This window comes from Mytilus californianus, unplaced genomic scaffold, assembly GCF_021869535.1.
Source record: "Mytilus californianus isolate M0D057914Y unplaced genomic scaffold, xbMytCali1.0.p SCAF_2, whole genome shotgun sequence".
Lineage (NCBI taxonomy): Eukaryota > Metazoa > Mollusca > Bivalvia > Mytilida > Mytilidae > Mytilus > Mytilus californianus.
In genome coordinates, this window is record NW_026262668.1 from 81,022,185 (window position 1) to 81,046,874 (window position 24,690).

At 31.1% G+C, this 24,690-nt stretch overlaps 2 protein-coding genes across 2 annotated transcripts in view; one reads left to right on the forward strand and one right to left on the reverse strand.

Moving 5' to 3' along the window:
• LOC127728292 (sodium/glucose cotransporter 4-like) overlaps positions 1-7,788 on the forward strand; it is a 60,900-nt gene extending 53,112 nt beyond the window's left edge. Inside the window, exons 13-15 of the mRNA XM_052235624.1 lie at positions 1,144-1,365; positions 1,925-2,210; positions 4,732-7,788. Coding sequence (XP_052091584.1) covers positions 1,144-1,365; positions 1,925-2,210; positions 4,732-4,931 — 708 coding nt within the window. The 3' untranslated portion in view covers positions 4,932-7,788. The remainder of the gene's footprint in view (positions 1-1,143; positions 1,366-1,924; positions 2,211-4,731) is intronic.
• Positions 7,789-17,535: 9,747 nt separating this feature from the next.
• Positions 17,536-24,690, reverse strand: part of LOC127728283 (golgin subfamily A member 1-like) — a 57,610-nt gene continuing 50,455 nt past the window's right edge. The window contains exons 20-22 of the mRNA XM_052235593.1: positions 23,698-23,808; positions 19,363-19,740; positions 17,536-18,843 (exon numbers count right to left, since the gene is read on the reverse strand). Of these exons, the coding sequence (XP_052091553.1) occupies positions 18,685-18,843; positions 19,363-19,740; positions 23,698-23,808 (648 nt within the window). The 3' untranslated portion in view covers positions 17,536-18,684. The remainder of the gene's footprint in view (positions 18,844-19,362; positions 19,741-23,697; positions 23,809-24,690) is intronic.

Consider the following 24,690-nt stretch of genomic DNA (forward strand, 5'->3'; position numbering starts at 1 on the left):
TGAAAATTTATGGATCCGCCACTGCGGAAGAAGATGAAAAAAAGAAGTTACCGTTGTTTACATTCTGTGCAATTAGTAGAGCACATGAATTTTAAGTGACAACAAAAATAAATGGTTAAAAATAGTTTAGGGACTTGTATCCCTCCAACAGATATGTTTAAAGAGGTTCAAATTGTTTTTAAATAATTTTAATAGGTTAATTGATATTTGCAAACGGCAAATTTTATAAATCAGGACATAAAATTATATGTCAAGCTTGACCTTTCTGGGGTAATAAGCGAATTATTATTACTTTTCAATCAATAGTGTCAAAATTTTGTTTTGATAGCTGTAATTAAATCATTCAGTTGAGGGCAAATTATGGAACTTCCTGCCCAGGATAAATATGAATTTGCTATCTTTCAGAAGAAAATCTAGCATTTTAGACATTGGAAATCTCATGGCACTGGAATACAAGTGAAAATGGGTCATTTAATGAAACCCAGGGTTATTTGATTACCTGGTCAGGTATTGACAAATCTTGGGTAAGCTCTTAAATTCCAGGGTGTGACCCATTAAAATCAGGTCAGTTGACAGGCATGGGGTGAGCATTATTTGTGAAGATAACCAAAATACCATTAGTAAACCACCAACCAAGTAACCAAAAACTCTTATCACACGGGGGGGGGGGGGGGGGGGGGGTCTCAACATGGGATTTTGGGTACAGTTGTGCAGCTTGGATTTAAAAAACACCCTCCATTCATATATTGAATAATTGTGAAATCCCTACCTATACATATATTTCACAGTGAATTCAGTGAAGATTGTTGCACAACAAACTGAAAAATTATGACCCATTGATATATCACAATTGGTCAAATAATATCTATTGATATATTTCCTCTGTAAAATTGTACCCCATTGATATATTTGACGTATCAAAAAAAGGGACCCATTCCAGCGGCACATATGTATATACCTTCATATAGGAAGAGACCCCCCCGTGTCTTATCATTTACTGAACGATTTGTATGATATCTTCTTTTAAAATAATTTATTTTATTAAATAACTTGTAGATTTAATAGATAGAAAAAAAAACTTGGCAAATTGATAGAAAAATGATGTGCTGCAACTAATTAAATGTTTTTTTAAATTTTTTTTAGGGAGCATTCTTTGGTTTGGTGTTAGGAATGGTAGTCGGATTGATCCGGTTTATTGTGGAATATTCCTACTCTGTACCAGATTGTGGTGATCCAACACAAGATCCACGGCCAGCATTTATATCAAAGTTTCACTACTTGTATTTCTCCATCTTTGTTTTTTGCCTGACAGGCATTACAGCTATTGTTATCAGTTTGTTGACCAAACCTATTGACAAACAATGTGTAAGTAACAAAATATAAATGAATCAGTTAAAAAAAGCAATCATCTAATAGTTTTTTTAACTCTATGAAGTATGCTTTCATTTACTCTTAGACTAAACTCTCAAACTCACATGTATCTAAGGTGAAAATAAAGGCTGGAAATGTTTAATAATATGAATAGTACAGTATTTGAAAAATAACAAAGAAAGATATTTAATTCTAGTAAATATTCTTTTAGATCAAGCCTTATTATTACATCAAAAAGGAAGACTTAGTAGAACAGTTACTGACTGAGAGTTAGAAAAATTGTTATAGCTTGTATAACAAATTTTATCAACACTGGTAATTTTATTGTACTGTGTTAACACAAAGCAATAATTATTTTCTTTGCCTTCAAGAAAGTCAATTTTTTACACAAAAAATAAAGTAAAACTGTTTTCTGATAGGTTCTCTGCTGTGATAACAAGTTGATAAGAAAAACAACTTAAGTAATATTTGTTTTTTTCAATTTAAATAATATTTGATATTTGCGGCATTAATCTGGTCAGTTTATTTCTCTTATTTATCTGTTTAATTTTAGCTAGAACGTTTGACCTGGAAGACTCGACACAGTAAACGTCCAAGACTTGACATTGATAAGGTAATGAATGATGAACAGGAATCCTCTGTTGAAAATGAAAATAATGGTTCTGCTGAAATGGATGTTTTTAAAGAGAAAGACGCTATAGGAAACGAGGAAACAAAAGAAGATATAACTGATAACAGCAGTATTGATATGAAAGAAAAAGAGGCATTGAATGAACAAAATATTGTCAGTCCAGTGGAAGTGGTGTTAGAGGATAAACATAATGAAGTCACATACAATGGTAATTATAGAGATATTGCAGTTTACAATATTGATTACATTTATTACCATTTGAAGCAGAAGACCTCCAAATAAGGCAATATTTCACAAGGACCTTCTTATTGTCCCCCGCGTAAGGCGTTAAGGGGGACATGGAAATACAGGGCGTCCGACCTTCCTTTCTTGTTAGCGCTCTCACGGGTACAATTCTTGCCAGATTTTTATAAAAATTATACTATAGGTTAATATCAGCAATATCTTGGACAAGTTCTAAAATGGTGGACGATCGACTTTTTTTTAAAGGAGTTATGCCCCTTGGAAATAATAAATTTATGGAAAATGGCCTTGTTAGCACTCTCACAGGTACAATTCTTGTCAGAATTTTATAAAACTTATACTATAGGTTAATATCAGCAATATCTTGGACAAATTCTATAATGGTGGACGATCGACTTTTTTTTAAAAGAGTTATGCCACTTGGAAATATACAATATGTGCAGCGCGGGGGACATTGGAACTCTTGTTCTTTTATATTTATTGAGTCTATTTGGGCAAATTTAAATATTTATATAAAATTTATTGTTTACTTGCCATGGCTGAAGGCCATTTCAGCTTTTGCCATCAGTTGGCATTTGTCCTCCCAGGTTTCTGTCTGTTATCTTTCACATTTTGATATTTTTCTTGTGAATCACTGAACGGAATGAAATTAATTTAGCAGTGATGTTCCAATTAAGGTTATTTCTGAGTATTCCTATTTTGGTGCTTATTGGTTCACAAACATGGCTGCCATGGCCTTTCCTAATTTCTGATTGGCTAAACTTTGGGTAACTTCTTCTCAAAAACAGGTGAATCTATGGATACCAAACATGACAGAATAGACTATATTTTCATATTACTGACTTTTGACTCCGGAGTATATATTTTTTCGACAGGTTACCTTATCTGTGGAAGGACATCCTGGTACTCGGTCAAGTAAGAGCAACTTAGATTTGTAAAATCTAGCTTACAATCGGTACATTTTTGGGGAAAAGTTTACTGTTTCATGTTTTCAATAGACAACAAAATCATCGGAAAACAGCAAACTTTTCCCCTAAATTGCAACAAGGCTTCCAAAACAGTCATATATTCCGAACATTTGTATAATGTCCGGTAAAAGTCCGGCTGGGCAAAGCATGAAAGGGTCATCTACTTTTTAGGTTTCAAGGCTTTCTTAAGAGACGGTCATCTTAACATAATTTGTGATCTTTTTGACCCAACCTTTTGCCTTTAACAGCCACACATTTTCGGTCATAAAAGTGACAAGATCATTAAGTACTACAACAACAAATGGGAGTTTTTAACGACCTTGACTGGCTATCAAGTACTATCGAAACAACCCCTACTTTAATACCTTCTCATTTTAATCAAGACTAATTAGTTGTCGCACAGCTGAAATTTACCTGTTCAGGTGACAGGTAAACTATTTTGAACCGGACATTGATCGGTCTATTCAAAGTTATTTTCTTACATTTCAGCGGTTTGCATCTAATTAATTTAGTCAAAAAGATTTAAATTATCAGAAATACGTTTACAAATATGATTTGATGAAAAAATTAAAAAGGTGAAAATGAAAAATCATCATAACCACGTTGTTTGAACCAGAGACATGTCTCTGTTTGAACTAGTACATGTGTGCGCATGTGCGCAGGTGTGAAATTTAATTATGCATCCTAATTTCTTCAAAAAAAAATGCTTAAATTGTCATTGATACCTTTATCTCGCGTTTATTTCGAATATTTTCTTGAAAAAATAACGTAGAAAGATCTACTTACACTCATTCATGCTGAGCAAACGTACACGGAGTTTACGTATCCGTCTCTGGTCCATGTTTTACCATTGTCAAGATAACATCTGGTATTATATTTCCTTAAAAACGAAAGTAAAGTTTTTGCACAAATAAAGAGTCTAAGGCAGATATAAGTACGCTGATGTTGCACACTTCGAATGATGCACTGCCAATTTAACAGTTTATGTCAGAACTTCGAATTTGAATCAAAGAAAGTTCAATATCGTTTTTTTTTAATGTCAATCATTGGGATGGCCAACTCGGCAACTGATTACCATAATTGCCTTTTGTTTATTTAGTCTTAAGGGATTAAAATCGGGATAATATATAAAATGTCCGGCTGGCTAAAAATAATTTTGGAAGCCCTGAATTGCACTGATAATATGTTTTATTTAACTTCTTTTGGTTGCTCTTACTTGACTGAGTACCAGGACGTCCTACCACATAGAAGGTAACATGTCGAAAAATTATATAATCCAGAGTCAAGTCGGTTATATAAAAATAGTCTATTGTTCCCGTGAAGGTTATTAACTAGCAATGTTTCTTTAGTGCTGATAAGAAGTTTAAAATGGCTGCCACCAGAGGTCTCAGTAGCTCAAAGGGAAGCAGATCATGTTGCACAAATGGTACCTATCGTATTACTTATGGCTATAAGTACTTTTTGCAGAATATAAATGTAATACTACTGATATCTATGTTTTTTAAATGTTTTTTCCAGAACATATCAGCGTATTCAAGAGAATAGCCTATTGGTTATGTGGGATGGATGAAATGAGCAGAAGATCTTTAGCTAGTCATGGTGTTGTTCGACAAGATATGGTGTCAATAAAAGAAAACAGAAGGTGGAAGATTACATCCAATGTTTTAGCTGTAATATTAATGGGTGTGGTTGTCTTTCATTTTATATACTTTGCCTAAATGTGCCATACGTTTTACAAGCATTTTAGTGTCAATTCCATATTATATTAAAATTATATTTATTATAATTGGAGTTTATTAAGAACTTGTCATCTCACTCTATTGGGCAGTTAATTATCTTTGCACACGGTCTATGACGTCACAGTGCACATTCAATTCTAATCTAATTTTGCTACGTCATTACTTCACACGATGTTTGTGTAGGATATGTGTCTGCAAGTTAAACATGAACTTCTATTGTTTTGGTCAGCTCTTTGACATAAAAATGATTAAATCTATAGTACCATGGTACCATGGACTTTGAATCATGCTATCTGTAATACTTATACACGAATCCTAATTTTTATGAATCATTGGATGCACAATTATCCATGAATGTTGATTAAGGTTGTGTATCACGCTACTGAATAGCAAATTTAAGATCATCCTGTCTATTATTTTAAGTTATATCACAAGCTTTAAAAATTATATATTTACAAACATGCTTAGATTTTAAGATTTAAATAATGTAAAGCTTTTATATGAATTATATGTTATTTCATTATATTATGAGTGAAGATAGAGATTTTATAATTTAAGATTTATATTGATATACATTTTTTGGTGTGCATAATATACGAACGAAATTTCAATGTGCGGTGTGAGCTTTGAAATTGTCCATTTTATGTTGGCAAGGATTATTTCCCTTGCAGTAATTATCTCTTACTATTGCATAATTTTAAGAAAATATATTATGTTTTAATCAAAATTTGTTTATATTTATGATAATACATTTGTAATACATTTGTAATTTATGATATGATATGATAAGTAATTTATTGATTTTTACATTTATGATATACTTATTATACATTAATTATTTAACATATCATTTAATCATAGAAGTTATTATGTGCCATTTGGCAATTATTTGGATTTTTGGCAATAACAGTTATATGTCTATCTTATTCATCTGGTATAGAAAAATATGCCCTGCTTAGGATAGTAGAGGGGCATTGTGTTTTCTGGTCTGTCCATCTGTCCATCTATCATTATTTTGTCTGTTCGTACATCATGTATCATGTTAAAGTTTTTGGTTAAGGTAGTTTACCACCAAGTTGTGGTCACATCAACAAAAATCTTAGTACACATGTTCATTATGATGTGAACTTTTAAAATTGTATGCCAAATTATGGTTTTGACCTAGATTTCATGATTCACTGAACATGGAAATATTATATTGTGAAATCATGCCATTCTCAGGTTTAAGTTTTTGGTTAAGGTTGTTTACTGTCAAGTTGTGGTCACATCAACTTGAAACACACTACACATATTCATTATGAAGTGAACTGTTCAAACTACATGCCAAATTAGGGTATTGACCTCAATTTCATTGTTCACTAAACATAGAAATATAGTCTAAGGGCGGCATGGTGTCCATGGACACAGATTCTTGTCTTATGCTATTTTAATCACAAATAACTCATTTTTATAATACAATTATTAATCTGTTATTTATTTAGTTTGAACAGTATTAATTGTGCTATAAAAATAATGAATGTTTTCATTTTAAGTCATCTGTGACCTATCGGAATCACTTATTATCACTTGTCCACCATCCATTGTCTGACAGTGTGTTAACTTTGTTTTAAATCTCCTCTTCTGAAATGACTGTGCATATCAGAGCCAAACTTGGTCATAATGGTTTACGGTATCTATTTCAAAATTTGTCTAAATGTTCCTGTCAAACAAAGAACAAGACTGCCATACAACATAAAATGAAGGGGGAAAAAAAACCTGTCACAGACCATTGCTAAGAAATTTGTGAGAAATAATATCATGAATACTTTTATAGATAGAAACTATATAAACAGCAAAAGTAATCATTGATATATGATCCTCATGTGACATTTGTCATCTACTTGTCATTTCTTTGGCTTATATTTGTAATGTCTAGGTAACCTTCACTGTTCGTAGTTTCTTGACATGGAAAATATAAATATTTTTGATGACTTTTTAAACAAAAAGAAAGCATTTTTTGAAGATTATCAAGAACATGAAGTCTGCATGTGAATGATTTAAACAAGAATGTTAAAAGATTCTTTAAGGATGTTCGCTCCTCTTGTTTTTGAATTTTTGCCAGATTTTCGGAATCCTCTGGTTTTATCAATGTTTTGCCATTAAATAATTTTGTCCACTAACCCCTACTTTTCTTTTCATAATTTTATTTCATATAGTTTTAAAAGCCATGTTTTACCTTCCCATGAATAAATGCACCTACTAGTACTAATTAATGCCCGTTACCTCATTGTTTTCTTGTGACTGCTGTAAATGAAAAAAAATTATAAAGTTTTTATTTTTGCAGAAATTGCAACAGGATTGGTCAACTAAACATAAAAGCTACATTATATTAAATTATGATAGCATTATTTGTTTGCAGCATTTATTAAAATCACAAAAATCAATCACACATTTTTGTCCATTTTTCAAAATTGCAATAATAAATGCATGCAAAATATATTTACAGTATAATTAATAACTGTTCCGTAATTGAGAAGAACATAATCCACAGAAAGTATAGTTCTCAATTAAATATATTTGATTCATACATGCTATGCAAATTTTTCAGCACATCATGATACTGCAGTTTCATATTGACACAATAATCGATCAAAATAACGTGTCAGCTTAAAACCTTGACATTACCGGTACTAACAATTTTGTGCATCAAAAACATTTTCTTTGACAGTGACTTGTTATTCAATGCACGGAATACATCCTCAGTTAGTCATCATTGTACATAATATTTGTAATTTTTATACCTCAATTGTTTATACCTCAGATGAATTATAAGTTTACAAAGCAATCATGAAGAAAACCTGTTCCCTTTTTATTTCAAAAGCTTTTTATCAATTTGCCTTTGTCCAACAGTATTATTTTTATCATTTCTGTATTTTTGATATTGGCCATTTTTGTCAGTAGATTTGTTCAGCAATTTTCTTCAGCAAACAGCTATATGGACTATTTTGGACAAGCCAGACAATTGTATTTATTAGATATTTGGTACTTAAAAAACAACAGAAGATATTCTTGGCCAATAACACTAAAAAAAACTTCTTATAGTAGTTCCTGATGTTACTTAAAAAAAGACAGCAGATACCAAGCGAAAAAAAAACTAATGAGTCAAAGAGGTAACATGAGTGATGATTTGTTAAAGATAGCATGAAAATTGTTGCATATTTTATAAATCCAAATAACTGACTGATAAAACTTGTTAATGTTGGTGGTTGGAATTTCTAAATTTATACAATTAGGAAATTTATATAATGTTTTAGATAATTGTGTTGATCATTATTTTACAGTTAAACAGAAAACTGCATTTATCATTATGTTACAGTTCAACAGAGAATCAAACCAAATGATTTTTATAAATACCAACAATCAATCAGTGGGTTTAATTCAGGTAATTACTAAAGCAATGTTTAAATACTATAATAATGTATTGGTATAGATTGAGCAGTGTATGTATTTTATAATCAAAATATATACTTAACAAACTTTACAAGACAATATTATTTATATTCATAATCTTTGGAATAGATAACATTTATATATCGATCATTAATGGGGCCTCGGTGGCCAAATGGTCATAGTAGTTAATCTACAGTATCAATAGCCTGTCAACACTGAAGTTGTGAGTTCAAATTCCCCAGATGGCAGGTGTATTTGACTTCAATCTTAATTGACTATGATTGTCAGTTTTCCTGACAAAGATCAGTGGTTCTCTTTGGGAACTTAGGCCTCTGCCACCAATTAAAACTGGTTGCCACATTATAGCCAATAGTGCTGAAAGTTAAATTAAATCCCAAAATCAATCAATTACATGTCACCTTGAATGTGTTGATCAATACATCCATGAAATTTATCTGTTGTTTCTTGTATCTTGAAGATAGATGACCTAGTATACATAGATGTAAAGCATGTTGATCTAATGGAAGTCAATAGATCAGATGGATGATGTATGATCACAGTAAATCATGCATACATATATACCTCTAATCTCTTTTATGCAATGTGACTAGTGTTCAACATGTATCTCTTTTTTAAGGAACTTTTTTTAAACATCTCATTTTGCATAAATTTTATATTTACTTAATATTGTTCATTGTTATGTCCCACCTACAATAGTATCAGGTTAAAGTATTGGTTTATCTCAACTTAAAACATAGTACATGTACACATGTTCACTTGAGCATGTTCATATGTTCATTATGATATGAACTATTAAAAATATAAGCCAAATTTTAGTTTTGACCTAGTTTTTACTGTTCACTGAAAATGGAATTGGATAGTATGGGCAGGGCATGGTGTCCTATGGACACATAATTACTTGTTATATTTATTTACCTCAATCATGTGTATTGTGAGTATTTTTTAGTCATGGACTCATTTTGGATGTGTATTTTTACATTTTTATTTACATCCATATACTAAGGTGTATATAACCTTAAGAAAAAGTCCTTGGATCAATGCAATTTTTCATGAAAATAATTAAGTCCTAAATGGAGATTACTAGTACTCAATTAAAAGTATTTTAAGTATTTAAATTATTAGTTGTTGAAAATTTCATATTAATGTAACATGATGTTACATGATCATTTAACATATATTAATTTAAACACTTTTCAGAATAAATTTATTGCTTTACAAGATTTTTGTCTTTTATTTATTATAGGGAGCACATGACTGATCTCTCATGTAAGTTGATCATGCTATCCTACATTAAATCCTGTTTACGTGGTTCTTAACATTGTACATTAAGTAAGGTGATCATATTCTGTATTGAATCCTCTGTGTATGTGTACATGGTATATTCAGTAAGGTGATCTGAACTTTCTGAATATGTGATTCTTAACATGGTATATTAAGTAAGGTAATCATATCCTGCATTGAATCCTCTGAATATGTGATACTCACCATGGTATATTTAGTTAGTTGATCATACTATCTTGCATTGAATTCACTGCAAATTTGGTACTCACCATGGTATATTGAGTAGGGTGATCATATCCTGCATTGAATTCACTGCAAATGTTGTTCTCACCATGGTATAGGTGATCATTTCCTGTGTTGACTTTACTGCAAATGTGGAACTCACCATGGAATATTATCTAAGGTGATCATATCCTGCATTGAATCCTCTGTAAATGTGGTACTCACCATGGTATGTGTAGAAAGGTGATCATACTATCCTGCATGGAATCTTCTGTAAATGTGGTACTCACCATGGCATGTTAAGTAAGATAATGAGTGTTTTTATATTCCATTTAGCATTTATAATATATCGTTGTGTGAATCTTGTAATGATGTATCTCCGATTTGGTAATAGTGATAAAAATTTACATACATGAAGAGTAACTCTTTTCGATTGTTCTTTTTTAATAGACAAGCAACTTAGATAAATAAAGCATCCCTTTTTATTGATATAGAACATTTCACTTCAAACAATGTAGTTTTAGAAATTTATCCCTATACTTCCATTGGAGACAGACCATGGATTTTTAAGGTATCTGGCAAAAAGGAAGTAGATAAAGTGACAGATCTTAAAATGTGTCCCACTGTATAACTTAACAATATGAAATTTGACATTAGCTGAGAAACATGCCACAACACTTTCTAATATTTTTATGTGCATCAATATAAAGAACATGAAGATCTTAAAATGTGTCACACTGTATAGCTTAACAATATGATTGAATGATTGAGTGTTGCTTGCTTAATGTCCAGTGGCAACCTAATAATATGAAGTGATACCTAAAATGGAGAAGCTTTCTCTTGGCTGAGAAAAATTCTTCTATGTGCATCAAGGTCAAGAACATACATGTATGTGGTAAACATGAAGTAGATAATTGAATAAGTACTGTTGCTTTCATATTGAGGTATACCCTACATATCTCCTATAAATCATATACCATGCAAATCTATTTGTTTCTGGCAATGATACCGGCAATCAATTGATATTCCTAAAATGTCCCAATAGTAAATAGTAAAGTTCACCTGACAATAACTGATTTGACCAAAGATTTTATTATGACAGAATATGAACAGACTTGTCCAGATGTAAAAAATACTGAGCTTCAAACACAAATTTAAAAATGTTGTTCACTATTTGAACTGCAGCCTTTGTTGTTTTTATCATCCTATAAATAATTGACATCTTGGATTTCAACATCAAGCAAACAAAAATCAATTTACTGTACTTTGTGGCAATTCAACATCAAACTTCCCCATCAACTTCTCCTTACGAACAATGAAGATTAGGAAAATTTTCCAGAAGGTTATAAAAACCAATACAGCTTAAAAGGGCAGAAAAAAGTTTGTCAAAATTTCTTAAGAACTTGGTACCCAATTGAAATCAAACTTGGCAGATATATTCCTTTGAACTGCCTCTTGAACAGTCATACAGCAGTATGGGTTTTGCTCATTGTTGAAGGTCATACCAAGACCTACCATTTGGTCTCTGACGAAAAGTTAAAAGTCTCATTGGCAATCATACCACTTCTTCTTATTTTTATCTTGTATATTCAATAATCAAAACACATGATATTCATACATTTATGTAAATAAGCAATAACAATATATGGTAAAAGATTCACAGCCATTGTTATTATTGAGAGTATATGTGTACATACATTCATAACCAAAACAGCATGTTTTATATCAACTATAATTAAAGACTAGATTATTATTCTTGTTGCTCTATTCTGTACTGTTAGATGCCATTGGTGTTCACTTTAGGAATATGTACTTGTCAAATACATGTAAATAAAATTCTTAAAAGTCAGTTAAAGACAAAATTTTGAGATAAAACTGACTTTATAGTCATGCACTATAAATTTTATGATACAATTGTCAACATCAATACTAAAGTATTAAATGTAAATCAATGACCATCTCAGAAAGGGTTTAGCAGGTTTATGTTCAAAAATATTAAAGAGTGCACACACTGAAATGTTTCACCTCAGTGTTAACAGGCTAGTGATTACTTTTGATCAAATACTTAGACCACTTGGCCACAAAGACCCCTTTAATTTATTGTGAAAGTCTTTTTAGTCAAAAGTTCATACTATAACTATCACATAAGCTTATCAGTGATCCATGTAAATGAGGTCAAGGTCAGAAGAAAACCAGCCAGACAGATATGTACACCTCACATTTTATTTACCAAAAATAGTTAACTTTTTGCTGATAGTATCTGAGAAACAGATGTAGACAAAAGATTAAATGTTGACCAATGAACCATGAAAATGAGGTGAAGGTCAGATGAACTCTGCTAGACAGACATGTACACCATACAATCATCCATTAAAACATATATAGTTAACCTATAGCTAATAATATCCAAGAAACAGACCCAACAAAGAAAACTTAACATTGTGCAATGAACCATAAAAATGAGGTCAAGGTCTGAAGACAAACATGTACACCATACAATCATTTCGTACACCTAATGCTAAAAGTTTCTGAGAATCCTGACTTACCATGAAAACTTAACACTGACCAATGAACCATGGAACCACAGAGTTAGATGAAACCTACCAGACAGACATGCATACTCCAAATATTGATGATGTATTGCTTAGGGTATTTGAGGAATGGACTTAATCCACAAAATTGTAACAATAAACAATGAACGATGTAGAAGAAGTCAAACCCAGATGAAACCTGCAAAACAGGCATAAACTCTTCCTAATCAATCTATACACCATAGTTGACATATGTCTAATAGTTTCTGAGATATTGACTTGATCAGGAAATTTTAACCTTGATCACTGATCCATGAATTGAGGTCAAGATCAGGGGAACCACAAGGCCGTACTGTTGCCTTTAATTACTTATATCCACTTAATTTGAACTCGGTGGATAGTTGTCTCATTGGCAATCATACCACATCTCCTTATTTTTACATATTTGATGGACAAGTAGACCATGCAAGAATCCCATTTACCAAATATAGTAAAGTTATCCTTTTTACTCAAGTAAGAAATTCACTTGACATAAACACTATGCAGTTGCTCAACCATGAACATGAAGTCAAGGACAATGAACATATGACAAACAGAAACTTCATTACTTGAGGCATCTGTATACAAGGTGTGAAGCATTCAGGTTCTCTACCTTTTGAAATATTAAGCTTTATAAGAAATTTTAATGTCATTGCTACTGGATTAGAATGCCTATGTCTAGCATTCTGTGACTTTCAACACAGACCAGACAAAAATCCTTGTGCAAAAAATGGAGAATGTGTCCCCATGGACACAGATGATGCCCCCGCTTGCATACAACATTATATAGGGACATAACTCAAGAACAATAAAAGTGACGCTACCCAAATTTGTACTTGATCTTAGTTTTGTAAATAAGTATTGTGTATAGGTTTCATGTTTGGTTGGGGCAGTAACAGAATGGAAACTAAAAATTTTGCAATTTTTAGATTTATAAAGGGGCATAACTCAATAATGGTTAAAGTGACACTACCCTAATTCAACTTGATCTGTGTTTTATCAGTGGAAGGCAAAATTAAAAATTGCATTGTATTAAGCATTAGTTGTAGTTGATTCAACTATAATCATGGACAAAGGAAGATAACTCCAATTTTAAAAATTACTTGAACAATGACATCATTGATATTTTTAGAAAAAAAATGAAAAATTTAGCAATTTTTTCATTTGTAAAGGGGCATAACTCTAGAACGGTTAAAGTGACGCCACCAAAATTCAAACTTGATCTGTGTATTGTTGTAATAAGCATTGTGTATAAGTTTGATAACATTTGGTTGAGGCAAACTTAAGTTAAAGAAGGGAAACCAATTTTGGGACATATGTACGGACAGACGGACAAGGGTAAAACTTAATGCCCCTTCCTCTTCGGCGGGGGCATAAAAAACTTCATTCATTAATATCAAAATAAGGAGATCTGGTACGATTGCAAATGGGACAAATATCCATAACAAAGGTATTATGCTTTCATATGATAGGAAATCATATTTATTAGCCAACAGAAACAAATAATGTATCATCAACCAACTGTATGTATTGTGCATATGTATTTTGTACTTAATATCTTAAATAATTTATTGCAACTAAAAACATAGTAAAACCTTTTGTTATCATTGTCACTCAAAATATTCATCATTTGACAAATCATATAAATTTCATTGGTTTGCACCTGAATTGATGAAAAGATATTTTCTATTCTCAAACCATGAAAATAAAATGCTTGGAATGAAGTCACTGGGGATGCCATGTTATTCCTCATTTTGACCTGTGCAGACCCAAAGATTTTATCAAACAAGACAAGCCTCTTTTTCTACAGCAAGCATAATACTTCAACATTAAAGTTTGCAGTTAGCTACCAAAATTTATACAAAACCAAATAAACAGGATGGCTTGCTTCAACATCAAAAGTGTATTAATTCATAAAGTGATGACATAGTACACATTAATCAGAAGATATTAGAAATTTCATAGAGAATCTTAATAAAAACATTTCTTTTTTTTTGTCAAATGAATTAATAAAATGCTTCGCTGGGCGCAGCTTGATACGACCACAGAGGTCGAACCCTGAACAGTTGGGGCAAGTATGGACACAACATTCAAGCTTGATACAGCTCTGAATTTGGATTGTGATTAAATATTTGACACAGCATAGGTTTCTGACACAGAAAGAATGTGGTCTAAGAACTTGAATATTTTTAATTTACCTATTATGGTCCAATGTCCAAAATCAAAATACATGGTTAGATTCAGCATATCAAAGAACCCCATATATTCAATGTTTGTTGAAATCAAACAAAGTTTAATTTTGGACCCCAACTTGGACCAACTTGAAAACTGGGCCCATAATAAAAAATCTAAACACATGTTTAGATTCAGCATATCAAAGAACCCCAAGAATTCAATTTTTGTTAAAATCAAACTAAGTTTAATTTTGGACCCTTTGGACCTTAATGTAGACCAATTTAAAAAACGGGACCCAAAATTAAAAATCTAAATACACGGTTAGATTTGAAATATCAAAGAACCACAATAATTCAATTTTTGATGAAATCAAACTAAGTTTAATTTTGGACCCTTTTGACCTCAATATGAACCAATTTGATAGCGGGGCCCACAAATAAAAAATCTTAATACATGGATAGATTCAGCATATCAAAGAACCCCATATATTCAATGTTTGTTGAAATAAAAAAAAATTAATTTTGGACCCCAACTTGGACCAACTTGAAAACTGGGCCCATAATCAAAAATCTAAACACATGTTTAGATTCAGCATATCAAAGAACCCCAAGAATTCAATTTTTGTTAAAATCAAACTAAGTTTAATTTTGGACCCTTTGGACCTTAATGTAGACCAATTTAAAAAACGGGACCCAAAATTAAAAATCTAAAAACACGGTTAGATTTGGAATATCAAAGAACCCCAATAATTCAATTTTTTAAGAAATCAAACAAAGTTTAATTTTGGACCCTTTTGACCTCAATATGAACCAATTTGATAGCGGGCCCACAAATAAAAAATCTAAATACATGGTTAGATTCAGCATATCAAAGAACCCCATATATTCAATTTTTGTTGAAATCAAACAAAGTTTAATTTTGGACCCCAATTTGGACCAACTTGAAAACTGGGCCAAAAATCTAAAATCTAAATACATGTTTAGATTCAGCATATCAAAGAACCCCAAGAATTCAATTTTTGTTAAAATCAAACTAAGTTTAATTTTGGACCCTTTGGACCTTAATGTAGACCAATTTAAAAAACAGGACCCAAAATTAAAAATCTAAATACATGGTTAGATTTGGCATATCAAAGAACCCCAATAATTCAATTTTTGATGAAATCAAACGAAGTCTAATTTTGGACCCTTTTGACCTCAATATGAACCAATTTGATAGCGGGGTCCACAAATAAAAAATCTAAATACATGGTTAGATTCAGCATATCAAAGAACCCCATATATTCAATATTTGTTGAAATCAAACAAAGTTTAATTTTGGACCCCAATTTGGACCAACTTGAAAACTGGGCCAAAAATCAAAAATCTAAATACATGTTTAGATTCAGCATATCAAAGAACCCCATATATTCAATTTTTGTTAAAATCAAAAAAAGTTTAATTTTGGACCCTTTGGACCTTAATGTAGACCAATTTGAAAACTGGACCCAAAATTAAAAATCTAAATACACGGTTAGATTCGGCATAACAAATAAATAAATGTGGTCAAAGATTTTACAAATCTAATGCGCCATACTGTGCAATTAAAGATTACTTCTTGAAATTTTTCAATATTTGAAATTTGAAAAAAAAATAATATTTGAAGAATAATTTTTTTTAATTTCTGAAATCTGAAATGAGAAAAAAAAGACCCCCCACAATTTCGTTTTACCCCCCCCCCCCCCTTTTTTCCCCCCAAAAAATTCTTTCCCTCAAGATATGGTCATAATCTCAATTCAAATTTCCAATGGAGTTTGCAACCATAATTACCCATTTAAATTTACCATAGTGCTAACTTAATCTATTTTATAATAGAATTTAAAATATAGTGTCAAATCTTTCATATGGATTTTTTTGTAAAAAAAAAAGATGCAACATTTGCAGATATTTTTACTGCTCTTCCTTTATAAATATGCATTTCTTTAAACATAATTTAAAAGCAGTGTAAGGGAAGTAACCAAAACGTTGTATTTGGATAACCTCCCTTACACTGTTTTAAATTATCTTAATTGTTCATTAACCATTACTTTATACATAATCTAAAAGCAGTGTAAGGGAGATAATTTCAATGATGTATTTGATTTATCTCCCTTACACTGCTTTAAATTATGTTTTGTACAAAATGTACAAAAGTATTTGTCCATTAACCAGGACAACCTTGTTTTTCCCCCTTTTTTGCCCCTAATTCCTAAACGATTTGAGTCATAACCCCCCAAAGCAAATCCTAACCTACCCTTTGTGGTATGGAAACTTGTAGTATAATTTCAGAGAGATCCATACACCGTTCCACAGTTATTGTCTGGAAACTAGAAAATGCTTATTTTTGGCACCTTTTTGGCCCCTAATTCCAAAACTGTTGGTACCATAACCCCCAAAATCAATCCCCACCTTCCTTTTGTGGTATTGAACCTTATGGTAAAATTTCAAAGAGATCTATTTACTTAAACTAAAGTTAGAGTGCGAAAACCAATGTTTCTTCGGACGACAACGACGACGCCGAACGACAACGACGCCAACGTCATACCAATATAAAAACAGTTTGAAAAAATAACCATAATGAACCTCTTTGATAAGTAAAGGAAATAATATTAAAATTCCATGCTCAGTGGGTATGATAAAAGTTCAAAGTATTGTCAAACAGGGAGGCATATCTGAAAATCCCTTACAAGATATAACATACGTTACAAACTTCTTGACCAAAATTCAAATCATTCTTGCATACAGAAAATGAGTTATTTGTAAAAATTTTGTTTCAGAAAAACAAATGAACAATATTAACTGGTATCATTAACAATAAGCAAATCTGAAGATAAGGCAATATGTATGATAAAATGAATGAGTCCTTAATTGAGCAAGTGTCAAGTTTTTATTTTATTTTATTTCCATAACAGAAAATTATTGAAGGAGTTTAATTTATGATATGAAGAAAAATAGATTTAATTGAATATTTCATTTGCGAAATAAATGCATTTATCGTCCTTATCTTTACCATATCACCCTACTCAGTTGCTCCGTAATTCTCGTATCACTGCTTTGAGATGTGAGCAAACATTATCAGCGACATCACAATGTCTGAGATAAATTAATCAGCAACATCTTTATGTGTCAGGAGACCTTACCCATAAAACTGTCTAAAGGAGGTGGAAAAGAACAGTAATATAACAATAAACAGATTGTCAGGGTTTTATATGTATCGTTATCGTAAAATATCAAATTTCTGAACAAAAATAATGCTTGAGTTTAGAAAATGAAAACGCCCCATAACAAAAATACACCAATTAAACTTGATACAATTCTGCATCTATTGGTACCAAATTGATTAAAATCTAACCAGAAATGACTCCATAATATTTTTTTGAAAAACACAAATTTATATAAAATATATAGTGAAAAATTACACGTGGCGAATACCTATGGCCTTACACTGTACGGTAACTTAGAGATGAAAAACAGCAAGAAAAACACTTTTTCTTTGCTTTTGGTTTTGAAAAGTGCATGAAGGGATTTTGTGTCATGAATTAATACAACATGTCCTTTATTTTCAAAGGAAATCCATTGAAATATAATATTGGTAAAGCTTTGCTACTCATATTTATGTTCTGGAACAAAATTCTGGTCCATTGTTCTATTCTGAAACATCCATTAGGAGGATCTCGTTTTCCACAACATAAAAATTGCAACAATGGAGATAGCTGCACACATTCTAGATGTTATGTTATATGCTTCGCAATGTGAGCTATTGCAAGCATTGTGCATTCCAGAAACATTTCAAATTTGTATCTCTTTCTCAAGAACCACTGAAATATTTGCCAGCAGTCACTTTCTGTTTGGAGATACTTTGAATTTTTATTATACCTATATATAAACTCATTGTGATGTAATTCTTACAAAATGCAGTGTAATTTCTCTGGTGGTGCCAAATCAGGAGAAAATATTCTGATGAAAATCAAATGGCATTAATCATTTGACATATATACTCTCTTATAAATCACAACATTAAAATGGTGGCGGAATGTATTTTGATTTCTGTCCTGAGCCTAGTGCTGGTCGAATTCCAAACCATGACATTCTGTATTCTAATGTATCATGTAACATCTTTTGTTCATCTGGTGAGAAATGTAGTAACACTGATATAGCTCGTATTAAATGCACTGCCTGGATTATAAAAATAAAATAAAATACAAATAAGGCACAATTGTAGGTAGTTGATTGACAAAGTTGACAACATATCTGATAACTTAACAATGTACTGACATTAGATATCTGAATTTACATGTTGTTGTTGTTGACATACACTTGTATTCCAAATATTAATGTCAAGTGCCTGTAATTCAGTGGTTGTCCTTTGTTGCTGTATATCATATTTGTTTTTCATTTATTGTTTTGTACATAAATCATGCTATCAGTTTTCTCGTTTGAATTGTTTTACATTTGTCATTTCATGGCTTTATTAAGATTGCTTTTGCTCATTGTTAAAGGCAGTAAAAGACTTATAGTTGTTAACTTCTATGTCACTTGGTCTCTGGTGGAGAGTTGTCACATTGGTATTGAGACAAGAAATGAATGAATCCATGACAACATAATGCTCCCTCAGATTTGTTACAATTTGCTGCCTTAAAAAGTCTTTCTAATTGATCATTAAGTATAATATAAATAAACAAATAAACTACTAACCTCGGCTTCTCTACTTAACATAAATTTTAAAACCACATGTTTCAAATATTTAAAGTTCACATCATTTTCTAAGTCCTTTCTCAGTAAATGATCTGAATTGCGTGTCCGATTTTTATGAACATCTAAAGTATTGTCTGAATGATTGTTTGTGTCAAATGGCTTCATCACATGACTAATGGTTGCAGGATTATGATCCTTAAAATCAATATTGTCTCTGGATGGGGAATTCCGACTTTCACTAATTTTCCGCTGCATTGGTGGAGTAAATGAAGCACCATCAATAACAACTGGTTCATCACTGGGGAGAGGTTGAACTCTAAGTTCACGCTGTAAAGTTTTTTGAAGATCTCTAAGTCTTTGTTCCTGTTTTTTCAAAGCCTGATGAGCAAAAAAATTAAATCAAATTACTTTATACATAATCCAATTAAAACTGCAATAATACATATTGATAAAACCTTTATTTCTATTTCTAAAGGCTTTAAAAACAGTATTTTTACTTTTCAACAAAATAATTTCAAGATTTTAGACATTTGCTGAAGAAAGTATATAATTATAGCAACTTTTATTTTCTTTTCAATTTTGATAGAATGTTTTACTTAATTTCTGTTTACTGACACTTTTTTAATATTCAAATTTTGTGTCATTTTCCAATTCCTTTCTTTGTGAATCATCAGAATTATGTTTCCATTTTTATGAACATCTAAAGTTATTCTGTTTTTAAATTGTATAATTACCTTCTTTAAACAGAATTTATAAAAATTTGATCATATGCATTTTTCAAAATAAAATTTTCAGCAAAGTAAGTATTAATAACTTTTGAATTGTCATACTTTCTTGTGTAAGAGAAAGTTGTATGGTGCAAGATGATACAACAGTCACAAATTATAGTACTGTTTCTAACTGAAGGCAGTAAAGGTCACTTTGTGAGTACATGAAACATTTTTTTTCAATCTTTTTTTTTTTATTCTGAAAATGCAAATTATGCTGATTTTGGACATGATGGATAGCAATTGTATTGGTGTTTATTGCAGTTAAAATAATTACTGTATCTGAAATTGCATCCATATTAAAATAATGGTTCATATAGATGACTTTGTTTGTCTATTAGTGATACATAAAAAAAGATTTTAAGTTTTCACATTTTGTACTTAAAAGCTGAATAAAGCCATTAAACTTCACTCTGTTAAAGTAATAAGGCAATTAAGAAGAGAAAATGTGTGGAAAACATTCATTGATGATTTTTTTTTTCAGATAATATTGTTTTCCCATGTTTACAAAAAAGAGGGAATTTATCAGCTTTACTATGGCAGTAAAGCCTTAAAGGCTGTTTAAGCAATTGCTGTCAAGTTAATGTTTTTGTGACTTTTATTTTTCATCCACATGTAAAAGATTTAAACCTGACAGGAGTCTTGTCTAGTGAGAAATAAGGATGTTTTAACTTTATATCAATAACAGACTTATCCAACAGAAAGTCATTTTTACAATGTTTTACATTTCCCAGGGGGGACAACATGTTTACCAGGCTAACAGTGCGGAAACATATAACTCACCAAGAAATCATAATTGATTATCCCCTTTTAGAGAGTTTAATATTACTGGGCGATAATTTACATGACAATCCATGCACCTTCCAGGCTTCATTAACTTTATTGCTTTAAGTTTAATTAATGCTTTATCCCTTTCATCACTAAGGCCCAAGTTTTTTTAATTTGTTGGTTTACAGATTTTTCACATGAAAAAGTCCGGTCAGTCGTTAGGAAAAAAAGAATAAACAGCTGCGCCATGAGCGCATGATATGCCAGTCGTCTTGTGTGTGAATTTTTATGCAATAATCATAAATAGTTTCTGACATACGGCGCGACATGCGAAAACCCCCCCTTTTTTTTTTACAAAAAACTCAATATCTCTAAAATAAAATTTCGAATCAAAACCAAAAAGTATACAGATCTTTAGATTAATATAACTAAGAAGTGTGTAAAATTTTAAGCAATAATCATAAATTGTTTTTGAGATACGGCGCAACATGTGAAAAACCCCTCCCCCTTTTTTTACAAAATACTCAATAACTCAAAAATAAAATTTTGAATCATCACCAAAAAGTATACAGATCTAATGATTAATATAACTAAGAAGTGTGTAAAGTTTTAAGCAATAATCATAAATTGTTTTTGAGATACGGCGCGACATGTGAAAAAAAACACACACCTGTTTTAATTACTAAGTCCCGTAACTCAAAAAGTTTTAATCTTATTTTCACCAAAAAGTATACAGATTGTTTGACCATCATAAGAAACAACTATGTTAAGTTTCATGAAATTTGGATAAGTCGTTCTCAAGTTACGGTGCGAAATGTTTACGCCGGACAGACAGACGACATTTGTAGACCATAATACGTTCCGTCAAAATTTTGACGGGCGTACAAAAATTTTAAAAAATAAACATGTAAAAAATAAATATATATTTCAGTTTACTAACAATATTTTTGTAATGCTACTTTGTCATCATTTCTTAAATCTTAGTCCCAAAAATTATTGCTCAGTTGTTTTAAACATACAATATGTGCCATCGTCATATAATTTCAAAAAAGGGGGTATCACAGACAAACGTGAAATTAAATCATCATTTCACGAACAAAGAAAAAAACAGCTCCACGTTGCTTTTTATCTACTATCGGGAAACATGGTCAGTAATGATCTTCAAGCTCGAAAACATGTGAAATAAAATTGCAAACATGTCGACATTACCAGATCCTTGTCAAAAACAAAGTAGACTCGTCCACTGGAAAGACAAGGATATCTGTTTCATCATTTGTCATGCATTCCCGTTTTTGATATCCAAATGGACGTACTTTTTTTTCAATTTATGAAACAAGAAAAATTCCAAATTGTTTGTGAATATCTTGTACTCTTAACTTGGTGTCTCATGTTTGGACGGGTCCACTTCATCTATAAGATGGTCGATAAATCTTACGGAATCATGACAAAAAAGGAAAACAAACTTATTGTTATGTGTTTTTAACACAGGTTTCGTTCCCCAAACATAATTACAAGGTCAGTTATGGTCTATTTTTAGATAGTACAGGTAATCATTAGGGTTATTAAGACATTTGACACTGTCATTATATCATTTGTTTACAGAGTGGAGTCTGTCAGTATCAAGAGCAAAACCCTTAATAAATAACAGGGCCCGTTATTTCATGGAAGTATTAAAAACATGGTAAGAGTAATTGGAATGCGTAAACAGTGCTACTTTTAATTTAAAACAAATAATGCGAGATAAGATTACATTACTATAACGTGCGTAGTGATTTTACGATAATTTTATGAATGAACAAGAGCAACTTGACCTCTTTCAAAAAGAAACACAAATTAAACAACATAAAACTGTATAAGAGATAATTCAGTAAATTTTTTCAATATTAAATCAACAACTGACATGATTCAATATTTTGTTAAAATACTCAAGAATGAAATTACAAGTATAAAAATGCACTTTTTTTCACTCAGACTTCTTTGTTCTTTGACAGTCAAAAGGTTGTCCAATTAAATACTAAAATACATTTACAAGAACATATGTTTTTCAACTGTTTCAATTCATGTATTGCATTAGAAAATATACATAGGAGTTTTAGAATGACAGACCAGGAATCTGCTAAAAAAACTTTGGCTTGATCTGGGCAGAGTCTCTGATCTGGGTCACAAAGATGTCTATACGCTATAGCATGAAAGCAATTGCTTTAAAAACTCCCTTTCACTTGTTATGACACTGCTCAACTGAACAGCAAAATGCCAAAAAATTTACTTAGTGCTGAAGACTTGGTTTTCTAAAACCATAAAAAACATAAATTCCTGAAAATGATCATCATTCTTATTATCATCAACATACATTTCACATTAAATCTAAATACATGATTTAATATGTGTTGCTTCACTTATGATGTGGTGTATTTACTACAGACTAAACAGGTAATAATGATCACTAGAAAGATGAAATTTATAATCCTATTTTCTTTAATTAAAGCAAAAACAGACCATCTTTTCTGTATTTTCAGTTCTTAATTAATTATGAAAGCAACATGACTTATTTAAAAATTGTTGAAACAACTTTTTAGTGCAAATCACATCCAATTAGATTGCATACAAAAAAAATAATTGCACTGGCACCTTGCAATTCTAGATAGGTTGATAGAAAATTAGTTTTGAGTATGCAAAAATAATTTCCAGACTCATTATGTTGAATCTTTATATAATCATTTATTGGTTAACCCCTTTTCTTTACCATTCACAGGTAAGATGTAAAATACTGGAACATTTTTTCTAAAGAGAATTATTTTACCTTATTTTTGTCTGCCAGCTGTTCCTGTAAATCTGTGACAGTTTGCTCCAGAGTACTAACTTGTGTAGAAGTCTGGTCATTCTCTTCTTTGCCATCTTCCAGCTCTTTTATCTATTATTCAGATTTATAATGTTAATGCAACAACATCAATCTCAATCATAACATGTTACTGTTAATCAACATACAGAGGGCATAATTAATTCGTTCGTTCGTTCGTTCCTCCCTTCTTTTGTTCGTTCGTTCGTTCATTCGTTCGTTCGTTCCTTCATTCATTCATCAACATACAGAGGGCATAATTTCATTTTCCTTTATATCAGGGTAGTCAGGGTCAAATAAAATGTATTTAAAAATAAAACCAAAATCAGCATTTAGTCACAACAGTAGATTCTGTTCAAATACTTTTCTATAACCAATAAAATATTTCTTCTTTAATTCAGGATAACAGTGTTGTGTAAGTACAAAAAATGTATTGATCTTTTTGTGCAAGTGTAATTTGAAACTACTGTCACTTTTAAAATGAAGAAGACCTGTGCATATTTTTTGAGAATTACATAATATTTATCATAATCAGGTGTACATGATTACCAATAATTCACAGCAAATCAAATAATAGTTACTGTTATGATACATACATAAGACCAGAAAGTTCTGTGGAGAACATATTTTTTTTAACCTAATATAAAACCACTAACATTGATTTTCAACTGACTCTGATGCTATAAAACTATTTATTATATACTTAGTAGTAAATACAAATAAATGTATGTGTAATACAAACATTGGCAAGCATGCTGTATCAGCCACCCCTGATGATATCGATATCAGCACACCTTTAATCTGTATGGCGTCACGTCATCTATTGCAGTCACTGTTGCAAAGGCTTTATCAAACCCCTAATCTGTATGACGTCATGTCAAACCTATAATCTGTATGACGTCATTTCAAACCTCCTTATCTGTATGACGTCATGTCACATAAAAAACATCTACGTGA